The sequence below is a fragment of the Mus caroli genome, chromosome 13 (assembly GCF_900094665.2).
Source record: "Mus caroli chromosome 13, CAROLI_EIJ_v1.1, whole genome shotgun sequence".
NCBI lineage: Eukaryota > Metazoa > Chordata > Mammalia > Rodentia > Muridae > Mus > Mus caroli.
Window position 1 is genome coordinate 70,980,930 of NC_034582.1, and position 14,958 is coordinate 70,995,887.

General features: G+C 40.4%; 1 protein-coding gene across 2 annotated transcripts in view; it reads right to left on the bottom strand.

Moving 5' to 3' along the window:
* Fam81b (family with sequence similarity 81 member B) overlaps positions 1 to 14,958 on the bottom strand; it is a 65,108-nt gene that overhangs the window by 39,220 nt on the left and 10,930 nt on the right. For both annotated transcript variants that reach the window (XM_021180659.2, XM_021180658.2), the window contains exon 4: positions 5,170 to 5,413. In XM_021180659.2, the coding sequence (XP_021036318.1) occupies positions 5,170 to 5,413 (244 nt within the window). The remainder of the gene's footprint in view (positions 1 to 5,169; positions 5,414 to 14,958) is intronic.

A 14,958-nucleotide genomic window follows, 5' to 3' on the forward strand; every position in this document is an offset into this window, starting at 1 on the left:
AGAGAGAGAGAGAGAGAGAGAGAGAGAGAGAGAGAGAGAGAGAGAGAAACTGAATTTTGCTTTAAGTGAGGGAAGCTGATGTAGTTTCAGTTGAATGCTGCCAGGAGTAAATGAGATCTCAATAATTTTTGAGCGCTAGTCAGAAAATTTAAAATATTGGCATCTACTATGTAAGTCAGTATAGTAGTTCTTCAAGAAGCTGAAAACAGATCTACCTCAAGATGCAGCTGTATTCGTCCTGGGCATTTACCCAAAGAACTCTACATCCTACCACAGAGACACTCGCTCATCCATGTCCATTGTTCCTCTATTCATAATAGCCAGAAAGAGGAAACATCCTAGATGATTACCAACAGATGAATGGATAATGATTATGTGGTAACTTTACAAAATTGAATATTGTTCAGGTGTTAAATAAAAAACAAAATCATGAAATTCTCAGATAAATAGATGGAGCCAACTCAGAGCCCAAAAGACAAATATTTATGTATTCTATTATATGTGGAGAGTAGCTTTTAAATATTCAATAGACATGTGACACTGCATGTAACCCAGTTTAGGGGTAAAGGGTCTAGGGAGTCTGGGAAAATCTCTCAAGGAAGAGAAAGTATATAGTTATGGACAGATGTGGCAGAGTCTGGCACAGGAGTGTTAAATAAAAAGAAGAAGCCAAGAGGAGTTAGGAAGGAATTATGGTGGAGGGACAAATAACAACACGGGCCATTTGAATCTTATATGGATACCTAGTAGAGTGGAAGCTTCTTAAAATATATACACATAGGGCTGGAGAGAAGGCACAGTCATTAAAGGCTAGGCTCACAGCCAAAAATATATACATAGGAAAGAAGTGTAAAACAAGTTACCAAATAATGGAAGAGACAAAACCCCAACTAGACGTCATTTTAAAGAGGGTCTACTCTACATTCTATAGTGATTTTAAAAAACTTATCCCTAGTAGTCACATCTCAATCGTATCCTGGCATTTAACTAAGTTGGTACCAAGGTGGTGTGCTGGGAATAGTGGTTTTAAAAATATCTTACACCAATTTGTAACTATTAACTTAAAATGAAAAAAAAAAAAGCCTATCTATTAAAAGTCTGTTTTAGTTGACTAACGTCAGTAGATGATGACAAAGTGTTTAGTTGAGAAAGAAAGCACAGTACTTTGGAAGAAACAAGTTCAAGTTCGGTTCCATCTGAAAAATGCCTGAACTCTGCCTAAATTTGATGCACTTTACAAACCAAAAGGAGTCTTTAAAAAGTGAGTGCTAGGATTGAAAAAGACCTTCTATATATAGATTTTCCCCATTTCTGACTGGTGGATTGGGACAATCTAGGAGCAAGGAAAACCTGAACATCAGACACAGACTAAAGGAGGCCTCTGGAGGAGGATGGTCAGTTTTCTGTAAGGCTGTGGCCACCCCATGCCCTTCAGTATATGGGCAGCACAAAGTGGACTCAAATAGGGTTCAAACTTTTAAAAAGGGGTTGAAACATTAGGGTGGGACAAGAAAGGGAACTGCATATGGAAAGATGCGTGGGGAGAAATGTAAGTGAAACAAAATCGATTAAATGTATGAAAGTGAAAATTTAATAAAACAGTGTGTATGTTTTCAAAGGTAAACATTAAAGCATAGTTTTCGGTGTTGTTTTTTGCATTGCTTCTCCTTCAATAAAGACCAGAGATGAGCATGGTGTGGTGTGTATACCTTTAATCCAGCATGAATGCCAGCACTCTGGAGACAGAGATTTCTGTGAGTTTGAGGCCAGATTGGTCTACATAGTGAGTTCTAGGACAGTAAGAGTGACTGTCTCAAAAAAACCCCAAAACAAACAAACAAACAAACAAACACCAACAGAGGAAAAGGAACCAGCTCTGCTCAGTATTGAGTACTTTCTAGGACAAAACCAAGTAAATCAGTATAGCAACGACATATTGCAATCTCAGCACAATGTAGTATTGTCCTGTACTATAACATAGCAACATATTGAAGGCTTCTGTAACCGTGGGAAAGGAATAGCTGCACTAAAACATGGGTGTCCATGTGTTCATACACGTGTGTGTACGTGTGTGTGTGTGTGTAGGGTTTGTGTATGTGTGTATGTGTGTGTAGGGTGTGTGATGGATGTGTGTAGAGTGCATATGTGTGTGTGAGTGTGTGTGTGGTGCACATTAGGGCAGGGCCATGTCAAAAGATATCAGTATTTTAGTTACTTTTTAGTTCCAATACAGAATACTTAAATGTTTAACTCTATATAAATGCTCTTTAAAAACAATTAAGCTATAAAAGTACAAGAAGACATGACAAATGTCATTTCCAAGTGTTTCACTGATGTCAGGAAGCTACCATGTACCTGTTTGTGAGGCTGACCTGCACAGGTCTTTTCATCTTTGTGTGCTGGGGCACCATGATGGTTGGTTAAAGTCATAGTGGAAACACTAATAACAAAAGTGGAGTCAAACAGCATGGGACATATGGGTAGCTTATTGTTAAATGTTTAATAATGTGCCCCTGGCTATCATCCTTACTATATAAAAGAGCTAATCGTATTGAACATAATTAAAAAGTGCTAAAAGCCCCAAAGATATATTAGCAAATGACATAGGAAATAAAAATTATCATAGGCAGATTAACAAGTGGATTCAACATCTTCAAGAAAAAACCTAGTACTTCATTTCTGTACATTAGCAAGGATTGAGATAATAAATTTCGATTTTGGCATAGGCCCAGTGTAAAGCATACCACATAACACTAATGGAGTGTAAATTAGTGCAGGGCTTGTGAAGCCAATTTAGCAACATATATCAGGAGCTTTTATAGTGTCTACACCCTACTAATTCCATTTCCAAGAATATATATTGTAGAAATAACTTTACACATAAGGATATTTCAATATTAAGAAAATAATTAAGGAAATCATGATCTATAACTTATGTAAAAAGATTTTAGTGATGTGAGTTTATTTCATGCTAATGACTGTGGTTGAATTGAGAGTCTGTCTCCTAAGTAGAATGCTTGCAAGGACTAGAGGGAATTTCTCTGGGTGTTTGTAGAGACAGCCATTAGGTGGTAGGATTGTGAGGATATTTTCCTAGGTTTCAAAATTTTTTCCTAAACTTTCAAATGAATAATGAAGAAACATTGCTTTCAGTAACTAGGGAAAATCCCCTGCAATAAAGCATAAACATTTCCTTTACTGAGTAAAAATATAAATTAATTTTGAAACTTACAGTTTATTCCTAGTTAAAAGTCTTTTGTTTGTCTGGGTTTGGTGGTGCATGCTTGTAACCCCAGTATTCGGAAAGCAATGGCAGGGTCACAAGTTCAAGGCCAGCATGTCTCAAATAAGCTATTTGACCTTTAAAAGGATCAAGCCACTCACTCTGCTGCAATTGTGGGAAGATACCCTTCTACCAATTCATTCAAAGACTTGAGTTAAACATTATTTCATATTTCAATATCTCTTTAGAGACAAAATGCCAATAGACCAGCTGGGTTGATGACTCCAGTTTCCTTTAAAATATTGGAATAGGGTCCATTTCCCTATACAATATTCTTTAACTGAGTTCTTTACCAATGCTAGCCTAGTAGTTTCTGCTTTGCCACGTTTAATTTGATTACCTTAAAACTTTGAATGCATTTTTGTGGTCCTGAGGATCAGTGTCAGGACTTGCATGAGCGAGGCAAGTGTTCTACCACTGAGCAATACTTCCAGCTTTTGATTTTGCAAGACAAAGTCTCACAATGTAGCTCAGGCTGTCCTGGAGCGTGTGATTTTCTGGTAGCAGCCTGCAGCTGCTGAGGTTACAGGCATGTGCCAACCTGCCTGGGAAGTGGAAACAGTGTTCACACATTCAGTTTTATGACTTCATGGAGAGTTTTACATTTTCACCATCCTCTGGTTGCCTTGTGGCATCCACTAGGCCTACACATGAAGATTCAACTTACACCCACTAGACCTATACGCAAAGATTAAATTTACAGAAGCCACTTGTACTGAGTTAACCCCATGTGTGCTGTCTGGTTTTCTTTCTATTTAAAAAAAATAAATCTGTCTCAAAATTTCACTGGTACTTGATGAGGAAAGTACAGAGCAGAATATTGTTGTCACTTTTCATGGTTTTACAATTTCTGAACTTTTGCCTGAAGTATTAACTCCAGATCCCTTGGCCAAAAGTTATGCGGGTAGACTCATGATATATAAAACCCTTAGAACTCTGAACAAAAGGCCTGTAATTGAAATGTGTTTCATTTAATGTAGGAATTTTGTTTGATAAAAAACTTTGTTTCTTTTAACATATTAAAAATCATTTTTAGACAAAGCTTCACAGAAAATCCCTGTCTCAAAAGAGAGAGAGAGAAAAAGAGAGAGAGAAGCTTTTTGGGGGTTAGGAGGCTGGTGTGTGACTTAGCAGTGAATTAAACTAAATATAAGCCTCATGGAGATTGTACTATATGGAAGGACAACAGACAGACATACAATCTTATGCTCAGTTGTAAGAGCTATGGATAAATGTAAAGTTACTTGGGAGGCAGAGGCAGGCAGATTTCTGAGTTTGTGGCCAGCCTGGTCTATAGAGTGAGTTCTAGGACAGCCAGGGCTACATGGAAAAACCCTGTCTCGAAGAAAAAAAAAAAAAAGAAAGAGTAAAGTTTATGGGAGGCTGAAACTGTAGGGAAGGGGTGATTCTGATGTAAGGGAAGTGCTATCATACAGGGGAGCATTTGAGCAGGAACTTCAAGAAAATACAGAACATTCAAAGGGCTATCTACGGGAAAATGGTCTGACTACAGTGAGCACACAATGCCTAGCAGGGAGGCTAGCATGGCCAGAGAGAAGAGAAGACTGGGTGGCAGGGCCATTGTTGGCTTCAGTTTGTTGACGAATACACAAAGCTCTACTTCAACGTATGTCAGCCTTACAGACCTAGAATAGGAAAGCCTATGAGCCCAATGTCTGTCATACTAACCTGTTTTCTTTGGTCTCAAAAATGATGTACAGCATTTTCTAAGGAAAGGTTTGTTTTTGTTACGTTTTACCATAGTGAGCTGTCTAAAGTTTAACTTTCTCTGGAGTAGCAGCAGCAGTACATTTTAATTGAAAATTTATTTGGACGGTCAGTAGTCTTTGGTGGGTGGTGATGGCAAAACATAGAAACAGATGTACCTCAATGTTTTGGTTGAGTTTCTTGACGATGCTGGTGATGGTCTGTATGTGGCTTTCTAGTAACTTCCTGGCAAGAGATTCTTCTTTTCGAAAACCCTGGCTTCCATGGAGGCAAGCAGAGATGTCCTCCTTGATTCGGAAGGCCTGTTCAAGGAGGAAGGCTACGGTGCGCTCCTGGTTACTCAGCCTGTCTTCTAGCTGACTTGTTTGGTTGCTTGGCATGGCAGGAAGAAAGGGGCAGCCCCTGGTCAGAAGAAGGACACACCATAGTGTTACAAGAGTGAACATGGATCTGTCTCAGTCACTGTTCAATTGCTATGAAGAGACACCATGGCCAAGACAACTCTAACAAAAGAAAGTATTTAATTGGTGTCTTGCTCACAGTTTCATTCATTTAGATTTAGTTCATTATCATCGTGGTGGTGAGTGTGGCATCATGCAGGCATGAGGTAGCTGAGAGCTTTACATCCTGATTCGCAAGCAGCAGGCAGAAAGAGACACTGGGCCTGGTGTAGGCTTTTGCAACCTCAAAAATCACACCTCCTCATCTAGTGGTTCTCAACCTTTCTAATCCTGGAACCTTTTAATACAGTTCCTCATATTGAGGTGACCCCCAGCCATAAAATTATTTCATTTCTACATCATAACTGTAATTTTGCTACTGCTATGAATCATAATGTAAAGATCTGATATGCGGGATATCCAAATGGGGTTGCCACAGGATGAGAACCACTGCCTTAATCTTTCGTAAACAGTTCATCAACTGGGGACTAAGTATATATGAGCCTATGGGAGCTATTTCCATTCAAAACAAGACACTAGGAGCCTGAACTCACTTTCTTACTGCTACGTTTTCATTTTCTTTCCCATGTCCTTTGAAATATTCAAATGCTTGATTTGTGTCACATCTAAGGAATAGATGAGACTATGCCTTGGAACTGTATTAAATGTCTCATAGTTCTGGAGTTATTTCATATACAATGATAACAATTTTAAAGCCAAAATGGTAATAGTTGGGAAGGAATTAACAGTAACCTTAAGGAAGATGAGAGAAGCCTTCTTCAGTGATGTATGTCTTGGTATCCTTGTAAACAAATTCATATATATGAACTTGTATTTTTTTTAGGTTAAATATATATATACCAAAAATATATATACCAAACTGGGACCTGGGACCTGTAGGTAAAATGCCAGCTGTGCAAACATGAGGAGCTGAGTTCATATCTCTAGAATCCCCATCCAAGACCAGACACAGTGGGGAACACGTGACTTTATCCCTGGGGGGGGGTGGGGGATAGAGGTAGGCAGATCCCAGCCAGTTTAGCCAAATGATGAGCTACATGTTCAGTGAGAGACTCTGTCTCAAAGGATGATTGAGAAAGATACCTTATGTCAACTTCTGTCCAACATGCAAACACACAGACACACACACACAGACACACACACACAATACTGTTTACAGAGTTTCTATGAAGATCTGTCTTGGAATAGTAAGTAAAATGGCCACCACAAAAGGATTTTATAGCCAAACAAAACTGGACAGTACATACTATACAGTATCTTTCTCTTGGTGACTTATATTGTGCATTATCTTCTTAGAGTTTAACAGTATTATATTAGCTTCACAGAGAAGGAAAATGGTTTGTGGAATAGGTAGATAATTGCCTGAGGTAATTCTAGACACATGACTAATGTACTTGATTATTTTATTCCTGAGTACAGGTCACTGCCAATGCTCTTGAGTGCAGGTTTCTGACCTCTTTAAAGGCTACAATTTCATTAGATGTATGTAGAAGAATTATATTAACTTTAAACTAGTCTGTAGTGCTATTAAATTTCCTGGGGACTTTAATTTTGCTGTGGTCTAGTAAAAGCGTCTTTTTTTCCCTTGGGACTTTTGTTTGACACACAGAGCTCCTACAAGAACACTTTTTACAAAGGTGTATTTCAGTGTGAGACTTCATGTATCAGCTAGTGTTGTATACAGGTGTGCATAGTAAATACTCTCAAAGACTGTCATAAGAAAATAGGGAATTGGGTCTATGTAAGCAGAAGTCTAGAGGTTAGATGGCCCAACAGTGGTATATTAGACCAGGAAAGCCTTCAAACAGGAAAGCTCCTTTGGGACCCTCACCACTGTGGAGCATACCTTTACCTGCAGCCTGAAGGTACTTGTACCCCCTTGACATGCTATGCCTATATTTCAAACAGAAGAAACAGAGAGCAAAGAATAAAATGTTTATCAGGTGAGCTTGTCCAGTCTTCCTTCTTTAAAATGAGAACATTCTGGAGGATTCATCATGGCACCCTGTCGCTTTGACTGATTGAAACTATGGTGTATGGACAGATTCTAAGATTTAAAAGCAGTTTATGTGACTGTGAAAAGACTGATGAATCAAGCAGGCTGGAACTGGGGGGGGGGTCCCCAGCAATGTGCTGGTGAGATTACACACTTCAAGAGAGATCTCCCAGCCTTTGGATAATAACCAACTATAACCTTGTGAGGCCATCTGAGCCCAAATCACCTAGGGAGCCTCTCTAAACTGCCAATCCACAGAAATTGGGGGGAAATATTTGGTGTTTTATGCTACTATATTTTGCCAGATTTTGCTATATGGCAGTAGATAAGAAATAGAGAAAATGATGTACCCAAAACATTGGTGGCCTGAGATTAAGGCAAAGATTCTGGACACAAGGGGAGAACAGACATCATAGAGATTAAGCACTCAGAAGCTAGAGAGACTAGAAATGAGCTTGGGAAAAGCAGTTATTTTACAGATTCTAATCTGTTTTTAATGAGCAATGATTCCTTTAATCAAAGTTGCAATTAAAAAAACATTAGCTGTAAGGAAAAATAAATGAGATAGTGAGATTGGTATATATATACACACACACACATACACACACACACACACACACACACACACACACATATATATATATATATATATATATATATATATCATTGGTTAGACTGAGATATATCTAGAAATAGAGTATTGGGTGTTATCTGAAAATGTAGCAATAGTTGGAATTTGGGGAAGACAATGCAATTGACCGTGATTGGTGCCTTGTATGTGCATGCACATGTGTCATGGAGAAAACGCATTTTCAGTATTGTTGTTGAGTTTGATCTAGAGGCTAACCAGACCACATTTCCTAGCAACCTTATAGATACCAGGTGCGTATAGACACTCCACTGGGATTGTCTGTCAGGTAGAGACTTACAGTGTCTCAGTAGGTATCTAGGAAAGGGGGAGAAGCTGCTGCTGCAGAATCCGTGGTCTAAACAGAGGTCACATGCAAACATTACATCCTCACAAGCATCATTTACATAGAAAAGAACTGAGTTATCCATCTTGGCCCTACTCTACCCTACTGTCCACCTGGGCCTCTATTTTACCTCATTATAAACCTCAGCTATATCCAATCCTGGATGCTTCCTGACATTAACTAGAGGCCCGGGGCCTGGCATATGATCATGGAGAAATCTGGAATGTCTGAAACAGCCTTTGTTTTTATGGAAAATGTCTTCCTTTCTGCCCAGGAGTCCTAGCAACTGCAGAATCACTGGTGAGGCTGCCCCAAGATCATACAATTCTATTCTTAGCTCTAGATGGGGCTTCAGGGGCCACAAACAGCTTTAGCCACCTTGAGAACTCAAGACTTTAAAGAGGAAGAACCTCAAGAACTAATGTGACCACTGGCAGGTCCAAAAGGCACCCCAATTCCCCTAAAGGCAGTGATCACTCCAAGATGACAGTCACTGCTCTGTTTACGCTAGACTATAGGAGTAGCAACTCTCAGGAGCCAGTAAAGTGGGAGTCTGCCTGCCAGAAAGAACCACTTCCCTTGGCTATATCTGTGGTTACAAATCAAAGCCCATGCTGGCCTCCAGACTCCTTCAGTATCTATTGGCATGTACCTGGTTTCAAAGTTCACATTAGCATTCTGGCCCTTCTCACTGCCTCTTCTACCTTAAACCAGGACACAGGCTCCTCTCCTGTCAGCTACATCCTTCTGCTTCTTCCAGATTTCCTCGGGTTCCCCCCCTCCCCCCGCTCGTGTGTGTGTGTGTGTGTGTGTGTGTGTGTGTGTATGTGAGAGAGAGAGAGAGAAGAAGAGGAGAGGGAAAGAGAGAGAAGAGGAGAGGAAGGAGGGAGAGAGAAGAGAGGAAGGGAAGGAGGGAGGGAGGGAGGGAGGCAGGGAGGGGGAGAGAGAGCACGCCAGTGGTTTTCATTGAGTTCTCTCTTAAAACCATGGCAGCTGATCTACATCTGCCTTGAAAACACATAAATCAGCTGAGACAAAGCACAGAACCAAGGGACCTGAATGACTTAGGTCTTTGGGGTGAAATTTTTGGGTTGATAACAGTTTTGACAAAAATGTTGCTTTAGCATGACTACCCTTCTCTCAACCTGAGAGAGTTCCTATAAAAACTTGGAAGACCTGAGAAGAGAAAACTGTGAAAAACTCTGGAGCCGTGTGTGTGTGTGTGTGTGTGTGTGTGTGTGTGTGTGTGTGTGTGTGTGCATGTGCTCATGTTTAAGGAAATAGGTGAGTTTTTAAATACACTGATGTTATAATGTGCCTGCCACTTGTGCTCTCAGGAAGGAAGAGTTTATTCCCCTCCCAGGCTGGGCAGGCTTCCAGGAGGCAGCAGGTGGCCTGCTCTGGAACTTGCTTTAGTGAAGTCTCCTTAAGTCTCCTCAGATTCAATGAGGCAGCTTATATGCTGTGTGTGTGAACATGAAGGCCTTGCTTTGCTCTAAATGGCTTTGGAAGGCAATGTCCAGTTCTTTGGAGATGTTAGAAGGCCTCTGTGGCTTGGGGTAAGAGACAGGCAGTGTGTGGGGGAGGGTGAATAGGAAGCAAGCATTACCTGTGGCTTCTCTATTGCCCTGGGGACAAACTACTCATATGAAACTTGAGACTCTTGGGACCTTTGAGAAGAACCAGGCAGAACTGTAGGCTTCTGTAAAGTGCTGAGTCACAATAACAAGAAAACAGGAAGCACACGTGATCGGGACATTTCCTTCATGGGATTCCCCTTCCCCTGCCCCTGCAAGGCTCAAAGTGCAATGGCTCTCAACTTGCTTCTTGCCAAGTAGCAGAAAGTAAAGACCTGACAGAGGGCCCTTTGTATGTCTGACAGAGCTTGCCTGTGTTTCCCACCTCTAGGCTCATGGTCTTAGAGAGACAGATGATAAATATATGAAACATATGAAAATCTTTTCTCACCAAGACTATATGTAACAAACAAAGCACGTCTGTGATACACAAAGAGAAGGTAGATCATATGTTAACAATCTACAAAGGACCAGAATTCAGCAGGCACGTACGTGTGTTTTTTACCTTCTACTGCTGGGAGTGCCATTTTCTCTTTCCAGGTCTATCATGATTCACATGTCTAACTCACTGTTCAGGGGACACAAAACCTGAAAATTCTCATTAGGTATGTCTTAGACCTGAACCCATAACAAACTTCCTGGATCTGTGTACTCCAGCCCTGGGATTATAGACTTCTGCCACCACACCTGGCTTTTATTTGTTGTGGGTGCTGGGAATCTGAACTTATCTTGTGAGTACAAAACAAAAGGAAACACTGGGAAAAAAAAAAAAAAAACAGAAAACACCTGGCTGCTTGATGATTTTGTTCGGCCACCAAAGTAAGCAAACTCTAGATTTCATTGCTGTCATCATTATATAGGCTAATTCGTGCCTTTATAGTTAAGCTTTTTTTGCTTGGAGTTTCTGTTATGTGCAGGCAAAAGCAATGTTTCTGTACCTAGTGACTTAAAAATTACATCATTACTAATTTATTTTGTGTGTGTATGTGTGTGTGCACGTTTGTGTATGTGTGTGTATGTATATGTGTGTGAGAGCATGGGGTCTACACCACATGTGTGGAGGTCCTGGTAGCCCATCCTTTGCCTGCTGAACCATCTTGCCTGCTTGTATATTAGTGATTTACAAATAAGCATATAGCACTTAGTAAGTATTTACTAAATTTTTACTCTGTGACTTAGTGTAATTCAATGTTTCTCATAAAGACATTTGAATTGGTGATATGGGAGTACAGGGAGAATAGTAAAGTACAGATTTGTTGGTTCCATCAGAGACCTATTATAACAATGTTGGAGTGGGTCAGAAGAGCCATCATGTATGTATAAGGAAAGCACTTACATGATTCAAATGTTCCCTGAAGATTGAGCACCACAGTGTTGGGAGTGTGAGCCATGAATAAGAGAAGTCAGGATATAAAATGAGTTGTTGAAGTGTGAAACATGAGCTCTCATGTTCTGCAGACATTCAGAAACATGCTGGCAAGTTAGAAAGCACAATAGTCTGTGGATGAAATACAGGCTCCATCGTTGCTTTGAAAATAAGGGTTTCAGTTGCTGAATCTTCAAACAGGGCCAACAGGAATGGTCTGCTGTTTGGTTATGAATGGTGTGATAGTGAGAATCCTATGATAGCAAGAAGCCTATAGCAGGTATTAGACCAACCAGTGCCATATAAGTATGCTACAGTCCTGGGCTATAATGGACCCAAGTACCCTCTTCTTGGGAGATGCAATAAGCTGTGATCAAAATTGTTCTTATACAGAGCATGAAGAAGACCTTTCCCAGCAGAGAGACCAGTGGAGCAGGGCTGCCCATCAACTCACCTGTCTCTGGTCTTGTCTGTCAGAGTTGACTGAGTTGTATTGCTACTCTATAGGGCATGTTACTGCAGACACTATGGAGACAGCACATATTATCATGCAAATGTGTTTGCATCATGGAGACTCCTAAGGATATATGCAAGTGCTAGGCTACAGTTCTTCATTTCCTGTGGTTTTAAAGGCTTATTTTAAAGGTATTTTCTGTCTAGAGAGCTGTCTGGAAGGTTTCTTGTCATGCCTAAGGCTTTCTGTCACCTAGAGCATAATTATCATGCTTGTTAATAATGCTCACCATTTGTTAGTTTTAGTCACAGAATTCTCAGATGTCAAAGGCCTTGCTTTCTCCTGCCATGTCCACTGCTAAGGAAAGGTCTTTTCTTACTTGTGCAATAACCAGAAGAACAAATTTATGAATATGTTTAATGTAATGGAAATTCCTAATGGTACTATTATTCAAATCACTAGGTTACTCTCAAAGGGGTTATAAACTGAGAGCTTTCACTGGCAATTGTGTGACTATCCTTGTTTTAGAAACACAAAACCAAACCAGCTATATCTTAATATGCTACATTAAGGGGATCTTGTTTTAAATTTAACCTTGGAAGAGAAGAAATAACTCAATATTCCAGACATATCCAGATGGAATTACTAACCACAGGATAAAGAAATCCTGAGGGTCTCTCCAGAGAGGCTTTGCACACATCACTGACTGTAGCTGAATCTGAACAGATTTTCCCCAGACTCTGAGTTCTGCTTCCCTGGGAGTTGGTGTGACTTACACCAGCTGTGCTGTGGCTGGCAGAGACTCTGGTACACGGGCCCTCACTTTGCTGCCTATTCTGTCCCTGTGAAGAGAGCACTAAATTTACTTAGGAACTTCAGATAACCATTCTGGAAACCTGTGCAAGCCAGAGACAAAAACAGGAGAGCTTGAATCCTCTTCTAAACACAATAAAGCCATACTGAGAAGGTTTTCTACATTTTCAGGAGATCAACTTTAAGGATTAGTTGTATTCTGAGTTTAGAGCATCCTGTAAGAAAATGTAATGTAGAAATGTAGCCACTATTCTGATGGCTTACAAAAATAATTCTATGAGTATTCGCATTCTGTCTAAACTCCACCCCCAGTTACTTGGCAATAGCCAAGTAGGCTTGGCCGAGTATAAAAGGGGATACTTGACCTCTCCTCCCTCTCTCTCTCTCTCTCTCTCTCTCTCTCTTACCCTCTTGCCTCTCTCTTGCCTCTTGCCCCTTTGTGCCCACTCTCTCTCCATTCCCTTTCCCTCTCTCTCCACATGGTCATGGCCTGCCTCCACTTATCTACTCTCTCCTTTGCTCTGCCTTTCTCTGCCTCTACTACCCTCTTAACTCCCCATCGCCATGCCCTAAATAAACTCTATTCTATACTATACCTTATACCTATGTATGGCTGGTCCCTCAGGGGGAAGAGATGCCTCAGCATGGTCCCACTGAGGCACCTCCTTCCCCCACACCCCACGAGAACATATTCTTATAGCTCTTTCTCTTTTTATGATCACAACAATGAGAATATGGAAATGGTGAGTTAGAAATATGTATTTGATATAGTTTCTGCATTTCTTGTCTGTCCATAATAGGTTCTCCGTTGCTTGTCTATAACCAACAATAGGTTCTCCGTTGTAGATGGCCCTGGTGATGCCTGTATTTTGATGTTAATTCTGCTTTCCCATGAGAGGTTGTCTGGAACAAGGAATGAGTCATGTACTCAGGTGACTTCTTGTGAACCTTCCCTCAGATGAATAACCAATCACTGGGCGAGTAGGCAAAACTTCCAGGTTGGATGGACGAAGAGGAGAAAGTTAGAGGCTTTTTAGATGGGATAGCGAGCTGGGTGGAGAGATTTTGGAGCCCTGAGTCAGAGAGTCTCCAAGAGATAAGAACTGCCCCGCAAGACTGCCAGTGCTCAGAGTAGCTGGGAGAAGCTGGGGAACTTAGAATATTTAATATTTCCTGCAACAGGGGGTGAACCAACATGTTGGGCAAGAACCCACTAGAAATTTAAGATTATTTGCCTGAGAATTAGAATTTTATTTTATTTTTATTTTTATTTTTTAAGTGAGTAGCTGGGTAGCGCTGGCTGAGACAAAGATTTTCACCCACGGTTCAGAACCAGGATAGGGAAAATTAGTCACTGACTCCAAGTAGAGAGGACAGTGATAATTACCTGTTATAAGAGGTATTAATTAATAAATGTCTGTGGCTCCAGGTAGAGAACTGAACAGATATATGGTGTAACAGAATGACTGCTCTAGGAAGAGAGCCAAGCAGAAAGAAGGTATAAAGATGTATTGCTCTAATACGCCTCACAGGATTCTCAAATTCTGTCTAACATGGGCTCCACGTGAATCTTGGGTTATTAGCCATTAGTTATTGCTTGGCAAAATAGAAAAGGCCTAAGAATAGGCACATACAGTATTTTAGTTTACTTCATTTGTTTTGGGTTGTTTTAACTTTCAAAATGGGTGTGATTTTGAGTTCTGTGGTTATATTACTCCTCTGGGAATATAAAGGTCAACATAAAGGTTTTCTGGTTATTGGCTCAAGGATACGCCGATTGGGGAGAAAGGATTTGTCTTTGCATTTTTAGAGAAGGTGATTAGTGTCTGTCCACCTTCCAGAGTAACGTGGATCAGATTTGATAGAGGGAGCCCTTCCCCCCCAGACAGCTAGATTCCAGAGAATCAAAAATGAAGTAATCTTGATGGTACCAAAATTTTGTTTTGAGATTTGTATATTACAGAATATACAGCTTTGGCGAGTCTGATCATCAGACATGCTAAACTGACCTGCTTGAACTCCTGATGGTTTGGACTTTCAGTCGGATCCAGTCAGGACACACATCAGAGACTAATACAATCATTGGTGTGACCTTCTTAAGGCCAACCAACTCCCCATTTTCCCTACCCTCCCCCTTTCAAAAATATCTCAACACCCATATTCAGCTTGAAGAAGTTATGAACAGTTGTTGTCCCAGTTCCCTTGGCTTTGGAGGTAGAGGTGGTTATTCTTTCTTTTTTTTTTTTTTTTTTTTTTACATATTTTCCTCAAATACATTTCCAATGTTATCCCAAAAGTCCCCCATA